This window comes from Aulostomus chinensis, chromosome 21, assembly GCF_037954235.1.
Source record: "Aulostomus chinensis isolate RoL2024-O1b breed Wild chromosome 21, RoL_Achi_v1.0, whole genome shotgun sequence".
Lineage (NCBI taxonomy): Eukaryota > Metazoa > Chordata > Actinopteri > Syngnathiformes > Aulostomidae > Aulostomus > Aulostomus chinensis.
The window spans coordinates 14,574,382-14,598,163 of record NC_141340.1 but is presented as its reverse complement, the minus strand read 5'-3'; the positions used below and the strand labels follow the sequence as shown (position 1 = coordinate 14,598,163).

At 43.6% G+C, this 23,782-nt stretch overlaps 1 protein-coding gene across 1 annotated transcript in view; it reads left to right on the top strand.

Annotated features, from left to right (window-relative positions):
- Positions 1 to 879: 879 nt before the first annotated feature.
- The window catches only part of bmp6 (bone morphogenetic protein 6), a 53,789-nt gene continuing 30,886 nt past the window's right edge, over positions 880 to 23,782 (top strand). Inside the window, exon 1 of the mRNA XM_086192182.1 lies at positions 880 to 1,769. Within this exon, the coding sequence (XP_086048308.1) occupies positions 1,361 to 1,769 (409 nt within the window). The 5' untranslated portion in view covers positions 880 to 1,360. The remainder of the gene's footprint in view (positions 1,770 to 23,782) is intronic.

The following is a 23,782-nucleotide window of genomic DNA, read 5'->3' as shown; positions in this document are numbered from 1 at the left end:
TCGAAATCTGAGGGGACCATGGAGACATAACACAGGTTTGGGTGCAAGGAATGAAGGGGGGGGGGGGGGGTAGAGGTTTAGGAGACATGCGGTGATCTTCAAGAAGTTTAAAACATTTATAGCAGCTGCATAGTGTTTCCCTCCTGTTGGCAGCATTATGGTCAAACTTATGACGATTTCTTTTGTAAAGACAGACAATTTAATAGCTTAGAGCTTTATAGTTGTTTTTTTTTTTGGTATATAAACAAAAAATATATGTACATAAAATCACAAAATATGTGAGTTATGCCTGAAATCTATGAAATAGTTTACAACGTCGATCAGATGTCGCCTCTTGGTTGTTGCTGTGCGCCATCACTTGCTGTTTCCCTCTCCATCGTCAGGGGTCGTGCCTCAACTGGAGAACATCCGCTCCTCTGAGTGGGGGCACCGTGCATCTTCTGGGTGTGTTGGGAAAATCGATTTGTTTTTAATTACAGCAGATTTAGTAATTAAAAAAAAGGTCACAGCCTCGGGTGTGACCCTGAATTATAGACATACATAGAAGTATCCAATAACGTTCAGAAGTCAACATGTTGATGTAAAAAAAAAGTGACAGGAAGTGTGTTTGTGTGTACGTGTGCTCGTGTGTGCGCGCGTACGTGTGTGTGTGTGTGTGTGTGTGGTGTTGCAACGCAGTCAAACCTGACGTTTCTATTAGAGGAGACTGGCAGAGAACAGAATATGGAAATCTGAGTTTTCCTCATAGCATGAAGAGCTCCACCTCTGGCTAAGTGCGCACGGAGTGGGCGTTTTCAGAACACACATACACACACACAAAGACACACACGAGCACACACACATACATATGAGCGCGCACCGGGTATTATAGACTGCAACCTGCTGACTGCTGCTAGACTCTCACAGACAGCCTGCAGGAGTAGGTGGCCATCACCGGGACCAGTTTCACTGTTAGAGGAAGCGCTTGGTCCGTGCGCAACTGAGGGCAATCATATATTTGGAGAGCAAATGAGTGACATGGCTTCTTCCAGAGGAGTTCTTCGGTCGCTGGTGATCGTGGCATCAAGAGTTGTCCTTTAGTTAACTCTGAAGCAGCGTTAAGAAGAGTTTCACATGGTGCACTTTGTCCCGGAGCACCCAAGCGCGCTACGCGAACCAGAAATGAAAGCGGGAGCGACAATTTTCTGCGCATTTTGCTTTCGAAAGTATTTCAAATGGCTTGACACGCGAGAGCCCTTTCTCTTTTGATGTGTGGTTTCAGCAGATAACGGCGCTTACATTTTTCTTTTGGATATTGGCGAGTGAAGCTCCAAGCAAGACGCACTTGGGACTCCAGAGACACAGCGGGACAGACAACACCATGACCAGCTGCTGGCTTGCCTTGGTCGGATTGTGGTTGAGCGCGTATTCCTGCATGTTCCCGGTCGCCGGGAGTAATTATTCACTGGATGGAAACAACGAAGTGCACCCGGGTTTCATCCACCGGCGGCTGCGGACGCACGAGAGGAGGGAGATGCAGAAGGAGATCCTGTCCATTCTGGGGCTGCCGCACAGACCCAGACCGCATCTGTCCCACGCCAAGTACAACTCCGCTCCACTTTTCATGTTGGACTTATACAACACCATTTCCAGCGAGGAAAAAAGTGAAGTGGAGGGCATCTTGGAACCGTATCAGTCCATGCGGACGACCCAGAGTCCACCTCTGGCCACATATCAAGAAACTGCCTTTCTAAACGATGCAGACATGGTGATGAGCTTCGTTAATTTGGGTAAGATAACGTTTCTATTTCTTGCTTTTGTGCGTAAATACGCTCCTGTCACATGTCGAGTTGTGAACCAGGAGCACAACTGTGGACAGGTGTTGAGCTCTGGTAAAGATAAAGCGAAGACCTGAACTGGTGTCAGACACATTTACAGAGTGTCCCTTTCAAAGGGAAAGTCCAGAACACCACGCAATCAGTCTGCTTAAAATGCATTGCTTTGTTTTTAACATTAGCGGTTGACCTGATCTGGCCTTCATGGATGACCTTTAAAAAAATACCTCCTCCCTACTGAAGGCGCAGCATTACGCACGTTGACGCACTCAAAGCGAAATTCACCATCTTATAAAGGTTACAACAAATTAACGAGCCTGCTCTCTCCGACGTAATTAATTGTTACACTATTAAAGACGCCCCCCCCCCCCCTTGTCTCGCTTTTCTGTGGGACCTCGTTGCTGTTTAACCCTTTAAGTGATGCATATATCTGCGGGAAAAGCAGACCTATCCCCAGCTATTCCTGCCATTGACCTCCAGCGCGGCCACTTTCTGTGCGTAAATTGCGTTGCCTTGTTTGTGTTACCGAACGTTAGCTTCAGCCACGATAAAGAAGGGATGCTTTAATCCTAACGAGTTAGGAACATAAAAACCCAAAGCCCTTCTTTCCATTTGTAACTCCAGTGTTTATTGGGAGACTCTAAACAGAGCGCCTGAAGATAAACAGCGGCGCAGTCAGAGTCAGACTCTGGTGGACAAGAGGGCTTAGGGCAGATTGATAGTCCTTCTCCATGGGAACTAAAGGGCATTGTCATGATCCTGTCATGAGAAACAGCTGATGTCCTTTGGAGAAGTCCGGCACCTGTAAATACATTTTAAAGGTCATTCAGTACCACACGTGAAGAGTCCCAGAGTCTCAGTTAAACAAATGCTCCTCCACTTATTGGTCCTCCGAGTGTTGCAACAGGTAGTGATGAAAACCAGATATTCAGACAGAAGGAGGCCATCATTTTGGTCTCAAATATCGAAGCCCCTCTCGTCTTCTGTGTGGGAGTATGATGGTGTTGTCTCTCTCTCTCTCTTTTTTTTTTAATATCCTTGCATCAGTTTGCTTCCGTGTTGTTGCACATCTGGCTCCCCGCTTTGATTAATCACATCCTGTGCATCTTTTGACAATTCCCTAAGATTTCTGTGGCGACCAGGGGGATTAGGTTGCCATCCTCTCCTGTACACAGAGTTCCTAACCGCTTCCTCCTTGGATGTGATTGTAATTAATGCTGGACAGGCCAAGGCTTTCCATCTGCTTTGCAAATATGCACGACTACTGTGTGTCATCTCCATCCGATTCGTTTTTAATGTGTGTCTTACTCGATTGAAGAGAATCAGAGGCCTCTACCCGCTGCAGCAACTTAGAAAACTGGAGTACATAACACTTCTGGGTGGTCTTTCTTGTTTTAATACTGGCCCTAAAAAATCTGGATATCATGTGTGGCCAAGTGGAACTACAAATTAAAATCAAGATAAATGAGAGGAAGTGAAGCAAAGCAGTTAAACAGTCTGCCTGAGCTGATTTGGAAATGATGGAGCAACACTCCACTTTGACAAATGTCGCTCGATGAACTGTGCCATAACAGAATAATATGTGTTTATGAAACTGAATCAAAGCAAAGATGAAGACATTGGTTCTGTTTACACTAATAATCTGATTTAAGAACCAGACTCCGCTGTTTACATCATCAGATCTTCCCTCCGTGTAGATCCAAGCATCTTGGTCGAAAAACCGACTCCCAGCAAATCAGACGACGGTAGCGATTTAAGCTCCGGCCTGACCTGATGTCTTTCACAGCCAGCTGCACCAGTAGCGCACATCCAGAGCTCATTTTCAGGACTATTCTCATGGGGGCACGGACAGATTTAAGAGCCCCTGTTTTATATCCACTCACAAGTGCACTTTCTGCGAACCATATGCCCCCCCTCCACCCCCCGCCCCTCAACCACACTCTTCACGTAGACCTCTTGTTCAGTCATACGTTCTCCTAAACTTTCATCACTTCCTCAAAATGACCCACTGATTAAAAAAAAAAAAAAAAAAAACAAGTGGTGGAAAACATCACAAATGCAGCATATTTTCCTTTTTCATCTTCATTCCTAAAATATCATCCCAGTTTGCCTTGCGGACGTCCTGCTTTCCACTGAGGTCTAGCGAAGTGACACTGGATGACTCACGCTGTGTGACACACTGCAGCTCTCAACATGTCCTGGCGCACCGTGGGGCACTCGAGTAATGGCACCGGTCATTGTTGACTACAGTTCAGGGCTTGTATGAACCTGCTGAGTGTAGTTGTTTTGTTTTGCCTTTTTAGGCCTTTATAACGACAAAAAAACAATAACTTTAATCATGAAATCGAGTTTTCCTATTCGAGGAAACTGTATTTCACATGAAATAACCATGTAAGTTTATGTGCAGGAAATCCTGAAAAGCCCCTCAGAGGAGACTAAGTCTGTGTGTTGTTTTAAGCACAAAGGATTATTTAGTTATATTTACTGTGTATTTGAGGAGCTGAGCGAGTGGAAACAAGATGACCAACCGGTTTTAAATGCTACTTCAATTAGTCTCCCACAAGCTATTTTGGAGTGAGTGGGAAGACAAATATTGGTAGGTGCATCCCAGTTACAAACAAATTGAGCTCTCTCTCTCTCTCTCTCTCTCTCTCTGTCTCTCTCTCTCTCTCCATTCACAGTGATTGACATATAGCTGAACTTACATCTGCCATTAGGGCCACTATAACCAGCAGAGCAAATGGAATTCCTCCTATCAGCATGGGTTTTTGTTGTCGGGCTGTTACCTTGTGGTTATGGCGAACTGGGGATGCACAGAAATGGCTTTGGTTTCACGGGTCAAAGAACAGGAAGTCCATGTGTTGTTCCTGTGTCGTCTACATTTAACTTTGATGAGTTTGCTTCTCCGTACGTTCTCTCTAAAGCCAGACAGACAGCCATACAGGCGGCTACAGTGGCGGCTGGTGGTTTAAACACAGTTTGAAGCATAAATTAGAACCTTAGAAAGCCAACGTGGTCCAGGAGAATGACGTTTTTGAAAAACAAGCCAGCAAATGGTGCGTTCTAGAGAATTCTGTGGATGCAAATTAAGAAACTGAGAGTGAGAAATGACAAAAAAAACAAAAAAAAACCTCTCAAAAGATTCAGGTTAACATGCTACATTCAAGCATTACAATTAAATCTGGGACGGCCAACCTTATGAATTGGCATGTGACATCTGGAACAGACTGCGGTGTCCTTAAGTGATGTGCTGCTCTGTTTTCATATTTAAACTGCACTTTTCCCTCCACGGCTCGAAAGGCACGAGGATGCAAATGCTCTCATCAGCCATACTGGTCCGAACGTGGGATTTACTGCCATAACCTCTCTTGTTGTTTTACAAATTCAATTGGACATCTCTTGTATTCTGTCTTTCCATGAAGCCAGTTTGCTTTGCCTCATTCTGAATATGGCCAGTAGGGGTCCCTGTTTCTACAGCTTCCTCTGATGTAATAATCGGCAACACAGGCAAATGTCACGTTGCTGTAGAACAGCTGATATTTTGTTGGTTTTATCAACCAAAATCGAATACCTCACAAGTATTGTCATGTTAACGTCCACGTGACAGGATCCGCCGGAGTTTTTCGAAGTTGATGTTTTGTCGGTTTTAAATCCAGTGTTGGAGTTTGACACCATACCAACAGTAGATTTAAATGCCAAACCAACTCAGTTTGTCTCCAACTATGTCATTTTCTGCTTTCGTTATTTTCTTCCTAATCGAGCAGTCTTTCAGCTGCTTCCACGGACGAGCCCCGCGGTGTGGAGGCTTGTCCAAGTGTGGCTGCTTGCAGCCAAAACTCCTGTTGCTTGTTTGTCCTCCCTTCCTTCTGTTTGTCTGCTCGGTCGTGTTTGAAGATCCAAGAAAATCCGTCCATCAGTCGGTGGTTAATTTTGTTTCTTTCTTCCCTACCATTTTAAATAAACTTGCATGATTTTCAGGTGAGCTCGATCCTTCCCCAGCAGTCTAATTTGAGATCTGTTTTCTTTTGTGAAAAGAAAAAAAATGCATCTCAGAAAGGAGAGTTGTGAATGCAACAAGGGGAGATTATCATGAACATTTCACCAATTACGAATTTGTAGTTTGCGTTTGATCAGCAAGTCGACACTCAGTTGTAACTTCCTGTACAACCTGGAATTTTTCCTGTCTCTTGTTGATATTTTGCTCTCTCATGAGAGACTTCCTATCTTTTCCGTAACGTGGATTCCGGGAGAATTTGTGTGACGTGCAGGACATACTGGAGGACACAAACATGGAGTTTCCTTTGTGGCTGTCCAAGAGACTGTGTGAGAGGAGGAGAGTGCAGTCTGAGCTTCCCAGTGTATAAGCTGTGTCCTTGGATCCCAGGTGCTGCACTAGTAAGTTCAGAGAACCAAGAGGTTGCACAGACATTGCTGCAGACATTTATTAGTCGACTCAGGCGTACTCTGGACTCCTCCCAGAACGTCTACAGCGAGGACATGCCAGCGCTGGTGAAGCGTCTGGATTTCCAGAGCTGAGAGGAAGTTAACTGACATGCTGCAGCCCTGCAGCTGGAGGATACTACTCCAGCGCGGCAGCAACGACAGGCTACTTAGCATTCTCATTTTCCACTGAAAGGTCTTCTCTCCCCATCTGAGACTTGTTCTCGACTGAGGTGGTGACAACCCTGTGTGCATCTCCTACTAAATTTGTCACATTGTTTGAGCTTCACGTAAACTCGGCCAGTATTACGGCGTGTTCTTTTCCTGGGTTTCTTCAGTGGACGTTCAGTTGATTAATGATTATTTGAATTGTAAATCAGATTGTTGATTGATATTTTTTTTTCTTTCTTCAAAGCTGTAGCTACAGCTGTTGGTTCTGTTTTACATCATTACAGATGTGTAATCTGCAGCCATGTTGACTCGTCATAGCAGAGTAAACACAGGTGTAACTGATCACAGTCATTAATTCTGGTCCCGTTATATTTAGTTTTTCACCGTGATCCAGTGAGCCAGCTAGAACAGTACCAGAAACCTGGCTTGACCACATGGAACCCGGCCATAATTAATATAATTAATGACACCTGTGTTTACCTTTCCTATAATGACACGTCACGATGGCTGCTGTGAATCTGAGGATTTATGGCAGCCCGAAATTGATTCAATATTTTACCTTGGTTTTCTTTCATTTGATACTGCTGAATGTAATATTCCCTCAAAGAAACTTTGTACTTGGACTTAGGGGGATGTCTGTGTGGCTCAGGAGGTTGAGCAAGTGGTCAGGTTCTCTCTGGGTTTGGCTGTTTGATCCCTGGCTCCTTCTGTCCAAGTGTCTAAGTGTCCTCAAGGGAGAACCATGAGCAGGCCAGCGCCATCATCTCCCGGGGTCAGATGACCCTCCGTGACGCTGTGCCAGCTCAGGAGAAACATCAAATTGATGTAGCGCTTTTGCATTTCTGTTAGCCATCATAATCGTTGTGGTTGAGACTAAGCCCAGCATGCACTGACGGTGCTGTTGTTATATCGGGGGGAGGGGGGGGGGGGGATGGTAAACCAAACTCATTTCAGGAAATTGGTTTTTATATTCATATGCATTGTATATCTTTACACTATTAACCGATATGACCGAAAGAACCCACTTCATCTTATCATTGCTATTTTTAGCATACAGGTTGCCGCTGGCTTGCTGGCTCTGTTGATTGTTGTGTGGACCGGAATGATCTTTGAAAATGCCAGCAGACAAAAAGCAGAAGAATGCCAACTGAAACAACTCCTCGCTGTCGAAGGTTAGCTTGGAACGTTCTTCCGCTAAACCGGACGAGCAAGCGCCTGGGACGCCAGCTTTACCACCATCAGGGTGTGAATGGGAGAGTGACTGAGCGTAAGACGCTCAACTGTACAGAACTACAGAGTTCTATGAGTAGAGTGATGTTTTACACTAAAAGTGAGATTTGCCATTCAAATCCGTTTTTACACCTTGCATGATTTCCTGGGGATTCCAGAGTGCCATATATTATTAGTTTGAAGCTAATGGATACTAACAACAGAAAAGTTGTCCAAAATCTCATTTTACAAAATCCCCAAATCATCATCTAGTGTAATTCAAGTTGTTGTTGTTTTTTTTAATCTAGTTGCAATGATCTACAATTTTTTTTTCAAAAACTTTCTTTTAAAACTCTTATTCTTCACCCAAAAATGAACTATAGCCCTTCTAGTTCTTGTGAACACAAGTGACCAGCTCAAGCATTCAATAGACTAGAAAGATCCCGTGCTGGAGCCGGGACTCGAACCCAAAACCTTCTTGCTGTGAGACGACAGTGCTGACCACTGCACCACCGTGCCACCCTGACTAACTCACTATTCACGTGATATCACGTTAAGACAACTATGGCGGTGTGACAAGTGGTCGGCATGGCTTGGAGGTAGAGTGGCTGTCTAGCAACTTATGGGTTTCTGGTTCAATCCTCACTTTCCCCCACTGACCGTGCTGAAGTGTCCTTGAGCAAGATACTGAACCCATAATTGCTCTTAATGTGTAGGATGACACCTTGCATGGCAGCCTCCACCATCGGTGTGTGTGTGTGTGTGTGTGTGTGTGTGTGTGTGTGTGTGTGTGTGTGTGTGAATGGGTGAATGAGACGACACTGTCAAGCGCTTTGAGTGCCGCTAAAGTAGAAAGGTGCTGTATGAAAATCAGTTGTTTGAGTTTTAGAAAGTTTATCACACACGATTCCTTTGGCTAAACTGATGTAGCATGGAATTATTTGATGATTTCTAGCAGGTATGTGTGACCACATTACCTCAGTGTCACCATTTCACGCTCCTCCTCCATTTCTATACACTTCACTGCATGGCTACAGTCTCTCCGTCACTGCTAGCTTGCTGCTAGCCTATCTCCTGCATATTTAAAACAAACAAGCCAGGCAACTTTAAGAATTGGGGTTTTCAGGAGATTAGCTGGGTCAGACAGCCATATGGGCTTATTCTGAAATGAAGTGGCCTTATTAAATGGCTGTTTTTCTTGTCTTATGATGCCTGGCTGCATTTCTCCGCGCATAAGCCCAGGTAAACCACTTCCTTTGCAGCCAAACATGTCCCAAAGCCCCAGCATGATCGAGTAATTAGCTGGCTTCCATCAAAGAGTCAATTGTTGGATGTAGAAAGGAGATTTGGAAAACTTTCACTTGAAACACTTCCTGTAAAGCCTTAACTACTAGAACAGAGGACCACCCGTCCCTTCGACTCAACTTTGAGCATGTAACGTAAACAGTATTAGTCAGAAGTTAAACGAGGAATGCAAGATAAGCTGCAGTGGAATACGGAATCTTTTCTGAGACATAAACTTGGCAGTTGAAGCGTTCTTACAATAGTGAGAAAAATGACATTATTTGTGTGTTATTAACTGTTTACACTATCAAATATGCTCACTTGAGCTCGCAGTAATGCTGAAGAATAGCCCAAGATATACAAATAATTCTTCTCATTGAATTTCTCCTCTTGAAAGTGCTTCTTTCAATTCTCATATTTGAGTTGTATTTAGTGGTCCAGATTTCTGGCAGACAAACAGGACTGATGGAGGAAACATCTCTGGTTTACATCTTTTCCAGTTCGGCCTTATTTCTGTCAGAAAAGACGAGGTGTTACAGGACAACTGTATTGTACATCTGAATATTTGCCTAAGGCCCTCCGTGTGTGTGTGTGTGTGGATACTGGGTGTGTGTCCTTGCAGTCCTCGGCTGGGGAAGGAACTGAGATAGATAACGTTTTGATCGAATGTATTCTCACACACACACACACACACACACACACGCACACACACACACACACACACACATACACGGTTGGTTGATTTTTAGAGCAGTAGATAATCATTTATACTGCGGCATTCCATTTACACTTGATGACATCTCTGTTGCTTCTCTCTCTCTATCTTTCTCTCTCACGCGCACACACACACACACACACACACACACACACACACACGTAGTTACACACTCAAAAATTGAGGTACAAGACAAGAACAATTGTGTACATTGGGGAACATTTTTGAAGAATGTTCAAAAAGGGCACAAATTGATGAAAACCATTCACCCCCCCCCGCTCACGCCAAGCATTATACCCTTTACTCCTCCCCCACCCACTCACCCACCCTGATCATATCTCCCCCTCAAACTCCACAAGATGGCACTTGGCGATTATGCTCCCTGCTATGTTTTCTCTCTCAATCGTCTCTTGTCATGTCTTCCTCAGACATTCCAGTCGGTAGTGATAATGCATGAGACGGAGGAGTGCGAGGAGAGGTGAGGTCTTACACACTCCCGGCTGGCAACTATCGATCGAGGACTGATAACCCCAGCAGAACATCTGATTAGGGTCCGCTGCTCTCATTTATCAGGCACGGTGCAGGCATGGAGGAATTCGCTCTGTTTGCTCTGCTTTGTCTTGAGTAGATCAGCTCCTCTTTCCACTCACACATCTGGTTTTTTTTTTGTTTTATTTTGTTTTTTTGTTTGTCGAACTCGTCTCATTTTCTCTCAGCCTGCGTGCATCTCTGTATTTCACCTGCTACAGGGGAGCTCAACCGCACGCTGCGCTACAAGAAGCAGATCATCAAAACATTTTGATATGGTGGTTTCCTTTGGGAGTTCCTCCAAACAGGCAGGGAAGGATGTATTCGGATTTTTGCCCCCTGATTCGATGTGTCGATGGGTTTCAGGGGAGAAGCTGAATGAAATATCCCGACTGTAGTGGCATTCAGTGATTCCATCGTGTGGTTCCGTTTTTTTTTTGTTTTGGTTTTTTTACAGCACGTTCAACAATGTGTGTTGTACATTCAGCTGTAAGCGAACATCATTCAGTCCATCTGCCTCGTATAAGTGTGTGTGGGTCTGCACGTACATAAACGGGGGGAGAGACAAAGAGTGTGTGTGTTTTCTTCTGCTTAAGGCGCTGTAAAGCTGTCAGCCTTTGTCTCGCGTTTAACTGTCTATGAGGAGGCCACACAGAGGAGATCATTAACCAGGAATTAGAGTGTATGTGTGTGTTTGTATATATGAAGTCTGTGTTTGTGTAGGAGAGGGACAGAGATACAAAGATGCTACATGTGTTTCTCTCTTTTGAGTACTGTTTCCCCTCGTTTACCAGAAATAAAACCCACGCCGTAAATTAATTCTGTTGAAAGTTAAAACACCTGCTGGATGTAGAGGAGAACAGAGATACACACACACACACACACACACACACACACACACACACACACACACACACACACACAGTCAAGACAAGTATGAACACATGGATGCCATAGGTGGTATTAGTACACGCTGATTCAAGATGAAGCCTGTAGGTTGATGAGAAACAGCTGGAAACCTCCATAAACATCTGCCTGAAACATATTATGATTGATTATCTTCTGGATTGAACAAAAAAAACCAACAACAACTTTAATAGCTTTAGCTTTAACTTCATTATTTCTTGAATCATTTTTATATGAAAACTGATCCGACGGCTGCATATCACCTGAGGCTTTCATGCTTTGCTTCATGTGCCGTCTCTTCTCTCTCTCAATCTTCCCTCGGACGCTCAGGAGCTGGCGGAGACTGAATAAAATCCAGCTGCAACAGTTACTTGACGAGTTGATCAAAATGAAAACTGAACATCAACTAGTTTTATTGTTCATTCAGTCAAAGATATAAAATGTTTGTTGGTTCCACACTCTTAAATCCTAAGATTTGCAAGTTTTTTTTTTTAAAACTATCATTTATGGCGCAAGGCAGACAAAAGGAAGCAGTGGTGAATCCTTTTCTTGTCAAGTTATTGACTAAAAGATGAATCAGTTCACAAATGATGAGAGGAATTGACGATGGAAATAATCATCAAGGGGGGTTCATGTTAGACTCACTGGAACACGCAGACATAGTAGCCTGCTGATGTTGCATGTCTGCAGGACGTGTAGGTCAGCGTCTGTCTGCTAGCACGTTAGCCACTTCAACTTCATGAGATAATGCATCAGCTTTTAGCGTGTTACATTGACTACAAATGGATCAACAGAAACAAAAAATTGAATCTATGTTATGTATTTAATATCATAATTTAAAGAGGAAGATTACGGACTTGCCTGTTCTTCTGAAGTTCATTTCTTTCTTTTTTTTTTTGATTGAGGTTGATGTTGCATTTGCACCACGGGGTTCGTAGGTCATGAAAAACCTGGAAAAAAGTTGTTTTTTTTCTTTAAATATATGCAGAAAATGTAGGGATACAAATACCTCAAGATTTGAGAACGCCATCTTTTCAGATCGATTGTGAAAAATCTCTTCGATGCTTCTTTGTGTTGGAACAAACTTGCTGCTTATCTTTAATTGTAGTTCATGTTAAATTTTGCCAGGGAATTCGTCGTTTTTAAACATTGGCAAACAGATGTTTCAGAGAACAAGTTAATGAAAATCGTTCTCATGGTCGTGGAGAACGTACGGTATTTTTATTGGTAAGTATGTGCAGTAAAATCTGGTGTACTCTGTCATTGGGATTCTTTACATTTCTTTGGTGATTAGTTTGATGCTACATGACACAGTATAGGACGCCAGCTCTTAGAAAACACTGGTAGGTATGCATGTGGAATGTGTTGCCCGCCCCGGTATTAAAAAAGGTTGTGAACCTGTGAACCACTGAACTCAGACCCAGCGTGTCCTTGTGTGACTAGTTGACTCCATCCATTATCATAATGACCCCGTCGTTTGCTCTGCTGGAGAGCCTCGTACTGGTAATGGAGATGACCACGGCCGCCAGGAATGGCGTAAGTGTCACGGTAAACATTCCCTCTCTCACATTCTTCTGTGAAGACATCGTGAAGGCCGCAGGGATTTATCTCCAGTCAGTTAAAAAGAGACAGAGGAAGAGAGGCAAAGGAGGGGAGAAAATAAAAATATAGGCGCACCCAGAGGATACTTGAGTGGTGAGAAACTGGGATGAAAGGTGATTTAAAGCCTCTGGTGACTGAGAGAGCAGAGGAAGAAGGAGTGTGTGTGTGTTTGTTCTGGGATTTTTCTGTTCAGAAATATCACCGATAGCCAGTGAGCTCAAGCACTTTTCAGGATCCAGCATCTGCAATTTCCCCATTTCCTTGTAATATTGCCTATCTTTGCACCAACATTTTTTACGGCGAACTTTATCAGAATCTCTCCATCGGTTTTTTCCCGATATCCTGCCAAGAACACACACGTGCTGGGGGAGGTAAATCAGCAACCCGAGGCCCCGCTGAGCTCTGCGCCGTCTGTGAGGACAATCGATTGGATCACATTTCAAACCTGACCTGTCAGAACAATGATGGTCAGTTCAGCAGTTTTGTGGTTTGTGAGTTTGCCGTTGGCTTCACAAATCTAAAAAAAAAAAAAAAAAAAAAAAGACAAATTGGAAACTGACATTTTGCACCGCTCCTCTTCCTATTTTCTTCATCGCTGCCCTTGCGTCTCGTGCGTCTGAGGACTGTAACTCACTTTCCATTCGTTTAGAAAACCTGTCATTTAACGGCTATGCAATAAATTCTTCTCAGTAAATGGGTTTGAGCTTATTGCAATGATCATTTCGGAGGGGGCTTTTTGAAATGTTAAGGCTTTTTTTTTTTTTTTAAATATTTTGTCCACTCCATTTACTGTAATTAAACTAGGTTTGTCAAAATATTATGAATACAGGACAGTTCAATAGCATCACAGCAGATTACAGCCTCCAAAATGATCGTTAAAATAAATCCAAATGTTTTTCACAATGAATCAATAAAATTGGAACTTTATACTGGTGTGTGAAGGGTGGATTTGCGGTGCTGTTGTGTGTAATGTAGGTGTAAGTGTATAAAAGTTCTATTGTTGAGCTTGTAAGAAATCTTGTACATCCACTAGTTTGCAACAGAATGGGAATAAAAGTAGGGCAACAATACCTGTTTATTTAAGAGTGATAAGTGTGTCAGGGTGGAGTTTTCCTTTAAGGTCAGGGTCAATGAGCTCACACACGCGCGCACACACACGCGCGCACGCACGCACACGCACGCACGCACACACGAAGTCAGTCACACAAATACAGACGTGGCTCGTGTGTGTCAGCATTGATAATTGGCGAGTAAAACATCAGGACTTCAAGTCTTCATCAAATCCTGGTGTCAGGAACGCTGCACCCCTCGGCCCCACATATGTTCCCAGGCTGGCCGTCTCTCTAAAGAGGACATGCCTGAAACAACAACCGCTGGTCCGCAATGAGAAAAAGGCCCCATGTGAGCGCCGATGCTTCTGACCCTCCTGAGCAAGTAGCCTCCCTTTCAACCGCGCTGCTGCTGACAAATTTACGAGCCCTAGGCTGACCCACGGGTTGACTTTCCAAACATGATACTGACAGGAAAATAGTTGGAGAGGGGTTGGTCGGAGGGAGAGTGAGATGAGAAAAACGAGGCAAAGATACGTATATGCTGTTTTTTCCATTTAGTGGATAATAAATGACATTATTTAGCCAACAAATGCAAATTCATCAATGTTTATTACTGATGGCCAAATACCATTTGATTTAATCAAGATAAGCGTGCCTTTCTGGTTTTCAGGGGACATCATCAGAGAGACACGGACATCCAGGGACATCGTCATAGAAAAGAAATATGAATTATCACTGGGAAAGATGGTTGAGAAACTGAAGAGGAAGATATGATGACATGGTAGTATTGGTATCCCATTGGTTACAACGTTGTATGAATGCTTCCAGAGATCAGGAGTTAAACTCCCAGTGAGGCCTTTAGCACCAAAAGTGTATCCACTCCCAGTGGCGAGAGGCGGTCTGGATAAACGGATCTTATCACTAAGGATGTGCAGGGGAAACTCTGCCCAGTCCTTCCTTTTGGACGGACCCGGTTCACACCTTTGACCAGCCAGTCTCCTGGATACCATATCTGACTTAAAGCTGCAGTTTGAATCCTCGAGTCTCGCATATTTTTGATCCTGAACGTCTTAGGTCTTGAAGATCAGAGATGACTATAGCAAGTTATGTTGTCATGAGCTCCAGCTCCATTGTTTAAAATTTCGCTGAGCTACAGGATTAAACGGCAGTGCTGATGCTGTGGTCAGTTGAGGACGTGCAGATGTATCTGTGCTTGGTTGCCAATGAAAGGATCCAGAAAAGAGCTGGATGGAGCAACATGGAACAAAACGGTCTTTCGAGACATCTCTGAAATGTTGCATTGTGTTGTAGATGATATCACAGCAGCTTCACGTGGCGTCCTTCTGATTGCCACTTAGACGGCACAGTGAAATACAAAATCATGCAAAGTGAGTAAAGCATTTGTTAAGAGAGCCCTCGCATTATAGGTTTAGGCCCTGCCCCCACCCGAACAGAACTTCCTGATAGGTGGGACAGATGTGCGTATCAGGCTTTCAGTGAAAAACCCAAATAACATGAAGGAAAAATGAAACTTTGCTACCCTTTCAGCTCAACAATATTGTGCTGAACTTGACATCTGTTGACATAATGGACAGATGTATTATTAGAAACTTTGATTATTGTTCTGATTTCCCCCGAGGCCCACCTGCCTTGTAGATATCTGCTTACCGTTGCTGTTTTTGGAGCCGTGCCTGTGTGTAAAACAAGCAGTTGGGCCGACATGTAAGTCAGCCCAGGGGGAGACTGAAGCCAGGCTGGTCTGATTTATCAGTGGATCGTATAGTATGCTGCGAAGCCGCCGAAATGTGTTGCGATCCTTTCAGTTTTTTAAAAGAGAATTGACGCTCAACTGGGGTAATGACAGAGACTTTAGACGGGAAAGAGCAGAAAGACGACTGGGGACAACACTAGAAAAGATATGTGGAGAGACAAGGGATAGGAATGGATGTGGTCACACAGAGAGAGAAAATAGAGTCCCAAACAGCATCCCAGGGTAAGCTGGCCTTCTACCTTGCGGCTGTGGAATGCTAAGCCACCAATATTTTGACTTCTCCTTTAGAAACAGCTGCTTTTCCCTTTTTCAAAGATATTTTTTCCTTATTTATCAGATCCCTCAGGAGAGATCCATCTCCTGGCTCTGACAACGGCTTCCTCCTCTAAATCTGGGACTAGACCAGCCTAGTGCAGACACACACACATGCACACAAACACACACACACACACACACACACCTGCTGCCCAAAAGCAGTAGCAGATCACTATAGCAGCCTTTTACCGTCTGTGGAGTTACACTTTAATAGAGACTCACAAATACATACAAATAACGACTGGCGCAAACAACTTCTCATAAATCCCAGTGCGAGACTCTTAATAGATGTCAGAAAAGTCGAGTTATTCCATTAATCCAACTAGAACTGGACTTTTAAAACAGACATAAACACATTAATCTGAAATTTTGCTCTTTGAAACTGGACAAACATATCTAGATAAAGCAGTTGTAAAACGATGAACTCCAGTATGTTGGCCCTGTGTTCCTGCTAATGTTTCGTATGTCCTGCTGTGGCGATGAAGCCAGAGATCGACCAGCGTACAGTTACAGAGGGTGTCATCACTACGGGTGAAACGACAGTGAAAACACAATTCTGGACAGATTAGGAACTTATTTTTTTCTTTAACAATCTTTGAATTCAACGTTGCAGTTGGACAGGGATTACGCTTTCAGCCGGTTAATTTGTTTGGCATGTGACAGAATAGGTGAACCGGCTGCCTGCTACTAGCTCTGTTGCCACCTACCATTCCGTACGTTCTTCAATGAACAAATCAGTTCTTTCAGGCCAGTAATAAGGGACAACGACAGAAGTTCGTCTGTGCCATTAAACCCACTGACTGATGTCAGTGTTTGGATGTGGTTACTTGGCAACCCTCATTTGTTTATTTAAGCAAATTTAAAACTTGAGGCATAGTAACAAAATGAAACCTGCAGAAATGTTTTGCTCAGAATTGACTCTCATCAAACACCAGGTGAGTGCATGTCTCTTTGGGGAATCTTCATTTTGAGCAGAAAGGTGGCGGATCCCTACTGCAGCCAGGGGAGCCGTTTTCGGAAGAGGGTCTGTGGTCACGACCCAAGAGGAAAGCAGTAGCCATCATCTGTCGTATAAATCACTAAAGAAATGGAGCAAAACATCAAGAGAGTCTTGCAAAGAAGATCAGAAGTTTTTTTGTTTTTTTTCTTCAACACATCAATCTCCTGAGTGCCTTGGTAACTGATTTCCCCCAATGAATATCAACTTTAATAACATCTTAAATAACTATAATGGGTCCACCTGTTATAATATATCTCTTTCATTTGTGGCCAAGCATCTGTCAAAAATGGCTTTATTTTAAAAATTGTTGATAGATTCACAGCAATTTAAATCAATTTTATAGCAGCGAGCCCTGACAAACCCTACTCTGGCGGCCATGCAAACATTTCCCCCCATATCCTGTTCAACCAAAGGTCAGCGAATTGCGACAGTCTGACCTGTGGTAAACAATGCATCTTCTAGCGTGCAGTGTGAGGCAAGATTAATGATTTCGGTTTTGGAATTGTTGTTGTTAGTCACATATATTACACAGTGAAAGTGTGCGGTGTCAATGGTTCTGTTTATGAGAGCAGTGTTTGGTTGCGTTTATTTTCCTGTTCATGTCTAAACGAGACAGCCAATAGTTTGTTTGCCAAACCGGCCCCCAAAGAGAACAAGATGAAGGAGGAGGCGCTACATGGATGCCGGCGTAAATTTTGTGTTTTTCTCCAAAAAGGGAGACAGCACGAGTCCATTCCAATTTCATATTGTAGAAATGAAGAGCGCCCGTTGTGCTGAGACTAAAATGGGGGCGCTGGATTCTTTCTTTGTCATTTTACTCCGCTCGCAAGAACTTCAGTGGCTTTTTTTCTGAACTTGCAGTCTTTGCTCTGTACTCGTTCATGTCATGTAGCCATGCGGGACCACAGTCCACATGAGGACCATCGATCTTGACCAAAGACCATCGTGACAACTGCTCCACTGCGTATCTTTATTAGCATCCCTTAAAATCAAGAGAAACAAGTCTGTGTTCTTTATTTTCCAGTTCATGTGTTTCTTGATTTCATGGAATTTCCTGTAAATGTGAAAAAGATGTTGCAGCATCTTTTGTTGACAGCTCATTGGCTCCTATCAGTGTCCAGTGAAATGAACACTTGTTTTTCTAGGAGCTTTAGGGGAAATCACGACTGGCCATTAATGTCAGTGAGTGTTTCTCTGTGACATTTAAGACATTTTGGAGTGTTTTATCAGACACAAATGGTGTGCAAAGATTGATCATAGACATGGGTGTGAAGGTTGGATGTGTTCATGGAAACACATTTGTCTTGCTAATCCTGCGAGGATGAGAATCCTTTGACATTTCAAAGTTTTGTCAGCAGTTGATGTTGTTACAGATGTGGTATTAAATGATTGAAGACCTCACCACAGCTTGAATTCCATTTTATTGTAATGGCATAATCATCATCATTACTTGCAGCTCGATTACATTTTTTTCTCACAGGTCCGCCTCAGCTCTTGCAGTGGTGTTTTCCTGCTGGAGAGATGGTGTGCAGATGGGTGGGTTTGCTTGTAACTTGTAAGCATCCACACTATTGTAATGCACTGTTCTTGATATTCTCCCCTTTAATCATGAATACTTATAAGATTAAAAATTTGTCCTTTTTGCTATTTAAGTCTTATTAACAGAAGGACCAGGAAATAAAATTTAAAAAGTACTAAGTAAAGTGAGTCAAAGTCATTGTTGCAGGATGTTTTTGTTTTTTTTTTGGTTTTGCAGTAGTGTGTCCTTGTTGCAAAGGTTTAACCTGATGCTAAGGCTAGCTTGTGTACCTGAGTCACCTCTACAGACCAGGCCTTTGCCATTTTGAGCATCTTTACTCTGCACTGGTTTCAGTCACACTGCGCGGCCAAAACACTCAGCAGGGTTCCTGTGCCACTGTGTTGAGTTCCTTTGTGTTCTTCAAACAACAGCGTGTGAAATGATGCGCTTAATTTGGGAGAAGGAGCTAATACATTTTTTTTGCAACAACTGCATTTAGTGAAATGAATGCTGAAAAGAACACAGATCTAAGGAAGGGACGCAGAAGCAGCGTGGAGGAAACAAAGTCATTATAAAGCTGACCAGTCGCAGTTGTTGTGGTCTTTATTAATGCTGAACGCAGTTACATTAGGGGGTCCACATCAGGCTATGGCCTAGAGTACGAAGCTATGTGTAGTAACACTCAAGTCAACAGCATTCATCATGAGTATAAATTGGTCTTTAGATGAATCTACACTGGTGCAGTGGTCAGCACTGTGGCCTCACAGCAAGAGGGTTCCAGGTTCGAGCCCTGGCTCCAGCACAGGATCTTTCTGTGTGAGTCTGCATGTTCTCCCTGTTCCTGTGTGGGTTCTCTCTGGTACTCCAGCTTCCTCCACAGTCCAAAGACATCAAGAGGGGACGAGGCTGATTGATACTCTAAATTGACCGTAGGTGTGACTGTGAGTGTGAATGGTTGTCTGTCTCTGTGTGTTGGTCCTGTGATGGACTGGCGACCTGTCCAGGGTGAACCCCGCCTCTCGCCCGAAAGCTGCTGGGATAGGCTCCACCCCCCCGCGACCCTTAACAGGATAAGTTGAAGAAAATGGATGGATGGATGGATGGATGAGTCTACATAATGGCCCTCATTTAGGTAACAGGTGTACAAAGTGCAAACGGTAATTTCCACACAAATCTCTGTGAATATGATTGAGGCTATGATCAAATCTCACATCAGGTCTCAGAATGTACACAAGTTTTCAAGTAAGCATGAACTTGTGGTACAGCAAATGTTGTTATGAGGCCATCACAAAGGTCATCTCAGCACATGCAGTCATCATCATTTAAAAATATAGCTTACTGCGATCATAGGGACACAACCATAGTGGGTGGAGTTTCCTCCTGCCTGAGTAACTGCACTGCTTTATATACATATGATATATACAGTATATTATACAGTAAGGGTTTTGAATTAGTGGGAAAACTCTTCTGTACATGCTGGAAAAAGTTTGTGACCTGTCTGTGTTATTCTTAACGATATTGTGCTTCAGGTTTTTGTTCTGATTAAAGAAATGTTTACTTTTCAGGCTGTCAGACACAAAAACTATTGGTTCAGTTGATGTGGTGATGTTCTCAGTCTCACGTTGGAGTCCCTCCTATTGGCCAGATACGTTTTTACGTGTCACAAACTCAAGGGGTCAGGCCTCTATATGGATTTGATACTTAATGACAGTTGTTTTCAACTGCTGGCTTTATCAACACCAGACCATTCATACGCTGTGATTGACAAGGTTTCATAAATCACACATGAACCCTGTTGTGGGATGAATTCTACACTCAGATCTGCACTAGTTTATGGGCTTGATTGAAAAATGAGAGCCAATGTCCCCAGTGTTCTTGATATGATCCTACTTTGTTGCGCTACATGACAAGAACAGAACATGTCAACGATCGCATACCCTCAACACAAGCATCTCTCTGTTGCTTAAATTCCCACTGCTGCAGAATTATTGGCACCACATCTTAATCCCAAGTAAGAGGGCTTGAAGAAATGGACTAAAACCTCCTACTGACACACAGGTATGACAAATCCAGCAACCTGGAGACCAACTGGAGACTCAACAGAGAGCTGATGACTGCTACCACTCAGCTGTCAGTCCATTGATGGAAAAACCTGATACTGCGGTCCAACAGCCATACCTTGGATAGCTATCTGTTAGCAAAGCCCCTGCAAAGGAGCAATTACAGCAAATTATCCACCAACCCTTGGAGTTAGATAAAACCTGCATGCATTTGCGCACTCATTGAAATTCTCAAAAGATAGATGTGTGTCCCAATCTTGTTTTATCATCATGTAGGGAATGCATTACGGCGCTGATGCTGCAGAGAATGGTAGGGGAAAAGAGGAATGAGTTTTTGTGAGTCCTGGGATGATATGCTTGACAAAAGATTTCATGTTTTTTGGATGGTGCTTTAGAAGCCCCAAATGGTTTTTCAAAGATTATGTGGAAAATAGTGGCTGTGGACAAACGTGATTATATGGCTCAAACAGGGCCTTTGTTCCTGGGAATGCCTGTCCAGTGAGGTCACTGGAACCTGTGGGACGTAATGTACGATGAGCACACCGGCTATGAAGGCCATTAGTAAATGTATTTACAGAAATGTGGACTGATTTTTCTGGACATTCAGAATTGTTGTATTTTTCATGATTGGCACAAACCACAGCTCATAAACAATGTCCTTTCGTGTTCCACGATAATCTGAGACACGAGTAGCATGTCAGGAAAAGCACTTCCAACTGTCCTCTTTCTTTACAACCCTTAAAGGCCAGCTCATGCCAGTCTTAAAATCAGTGCAATTGTTTATTAATTCAGTTAGTTCACATGTAACTTTTGCTGCGTCATGTACCTCGCAAGGACATGTCTTCACCTGAAGGTCAGATATAGCTCCCAGTAGATACCTGTGCTGGGGCCCAAGGGCCCAGATGGTCCGTCAGCCCCAGGCAGAGGGCAATTACCACATCATTACGTTGGACATGTGCCGGGCTTGAGCTCGAACGCAGCAGCCGCTCTGCCCCCCCCCGCTGTACGTCACTCACAATAACATCATCCTGATCCCATTCGCGCGTTCAGCCCATGTTTGAGGTTACTGTTGGTTTGAGTGTTTTAAAAGCGTTCACACCTCATCTGCGTAAATTTAATTTCCTTTCGATATTAAGATTATTTAGAAAAGTGTTTTGGGGTTGTTGAATTGATTCTTTTGTTTTTTTATTTTGACTTCGCAATGCAACTTCAACAGCGCGCAGCAGCACACAGCAACAGTTGACAATTTTGATTGACAGGATAAATTTAAATATGAATTTATTTAACTTCACAAATAAATTTCTCCTATCTAATGGGAATTTCCAACTAGAAACACCAAGGAACCTATTTTAATGTCTGCAACATTAACAGCGTACAGGTTTTTATGGGAGGTTTTCAAAATATGTCTGGCTTTTTTTCGGGTTCGGGCCTGAGAATTCTGAAAATGTGTCGGGTTGCCCCCTGCACCTTTGATGAAATACAAAATCTGATGTGGGATTGCTGACCAAATACCGGGCTTGTAGGACCACACATTGATGAGACAAGCTTGCTCAGGCCTGGTCTGGTCCGACGCGATATGGCCAGTGGGAGAGTGGAAATGGAGGCCAGCTGTACTTGGGCATGGTACAAGACAGCTGAAATATGTGCAACTGCGCTCATAGAGAGGCAGCATTTTTCTGTAGTTAGAACATTTGCTGATGTTTTGGCGTCTTGGGAAGCTGGACCGGTTTTTGGTGCTAACTCGTGTTCTCAGTGGGTGCAGCATCTCTCCAGAAGTGTCCGTGTCTGCCTTCACAGTTTCTAAGTGAATGTTGACTGGTCCTGCCGCCCTCGGTTATATTTTGTCCTTTTTAAATTTCCAGCTTGGTGGACTTTCCACAGATGATGGGCAAATCTGTCGCTGATTGAAATTCCGGAGGGTTAGGTAGTGTCTGTCTGTCCAGTTCATTAAAGTGCTTGTCCTGTTCTTGTCCTGTTCTCTGCCTTGTCTTTCAGTTATTGCCTGGGCTGGCAGATTGTACAGCACCGCTTCACCGGACCATTCCTTAGTGTTTCCCTTCGCTCTTCGGCTTCTTCAGCCAGGCTGTCAATGCTGTTTCAGTTGTCCTTGACTATGTTCCTGAGTGTTTACCTCAGTGCATTCTTGTTGAGTTTTTACCTTGGTTACCTTGGAATGGCAGTTGTTCATTTTTGATCTCTTGTGTCTCCTCTCTTTCATCTTGGATAGTGATTCTCCTGTCTTTCTCTTGCCAAGTGCTTGAAAAGCCGAATGCACTTTTTAGGGGGAATATTAGTTCAGTGTCTGAGCTGCTGCTGTAGATTTCGGCATCGGGGCAATGCAGTTTCTCTTGATGCATGTCACGTGATAAATTGACTTAATTGATTAACTTTTTTGCAGCCGTTTTAGAAATTGAATGACATTTAATGGAAACAAAGCTACTGCTGAGGCTTTTTTTTTTCAATCTAGTTTTTTTGCATTCTTTTGTTGTCATGCTAAATACTGTGCCAAGTTCAAATCACCTTAAAACATAAAACGCATGACCTCCTGTGTCCTGAAGACTATTTCCCAGAAAAGACACCACACACCTGCTGTTTTAACAGTAAATGTTTGAATGCACTGGTTGCAGGTTAAATCAATATATTTTTTTTTTTGAGCAGAACTGACATTCATATTTATAACATTTATTCCAGGCTACATTGCCTTTCGAGTGGCCTACTGAGCCTTTAACACAACTGTCTGTCAGGAACGCACAACTGTAATGCACTAAAATATCTGATTCGTGTTGGACACACAGATTAAAACTGTGGGTTTATGGGGCTTAACCATGCGCAAAGGGGCTGTTCTTACTGCCTCATATCCTCGCTATGGACTAGTGCTCCTGCCTGGCCCTGAATTCCCTCATTGATGACCTGTGGGACCGTGTGTGTAAACCCTTCCAATCCTTTCTTTTGTGTGTGTGTGTCACCCCATAAGAATGTGTGTCTTTTGATTCTTTGCTTTGATATTTACGGCTCGGGCCGTGCTTACGTCAGTTTCCATGTCGGTGGAGTAACGATGCTGTGTGCATGTGTGTGTAGAGGTGTATGTTTGTGTGCGGATCAAACATAAACTCGGGCTCTTGCCAGTCGCTTGTGACTGGTCCTGTGGCGCTCAGTGTGTCGGCTTTGATGCCGGGTCAGGGGAGAAGATCAGAGCTCAAGACGAGTCTCCAAAGACACACACACACACGCTCACTCACTCACACACACACACTCACACTCACACGCACATGCACACACCTCAAAGGTAATGATGACTCCCAGTAGATCTCCAACCCTTTCCTCTTACCCTGGAGCTGCCCTACCAATTGCCTGACTACAAAGCCTGTGATGGCAGCCGAGCATAGCTGCCTCATA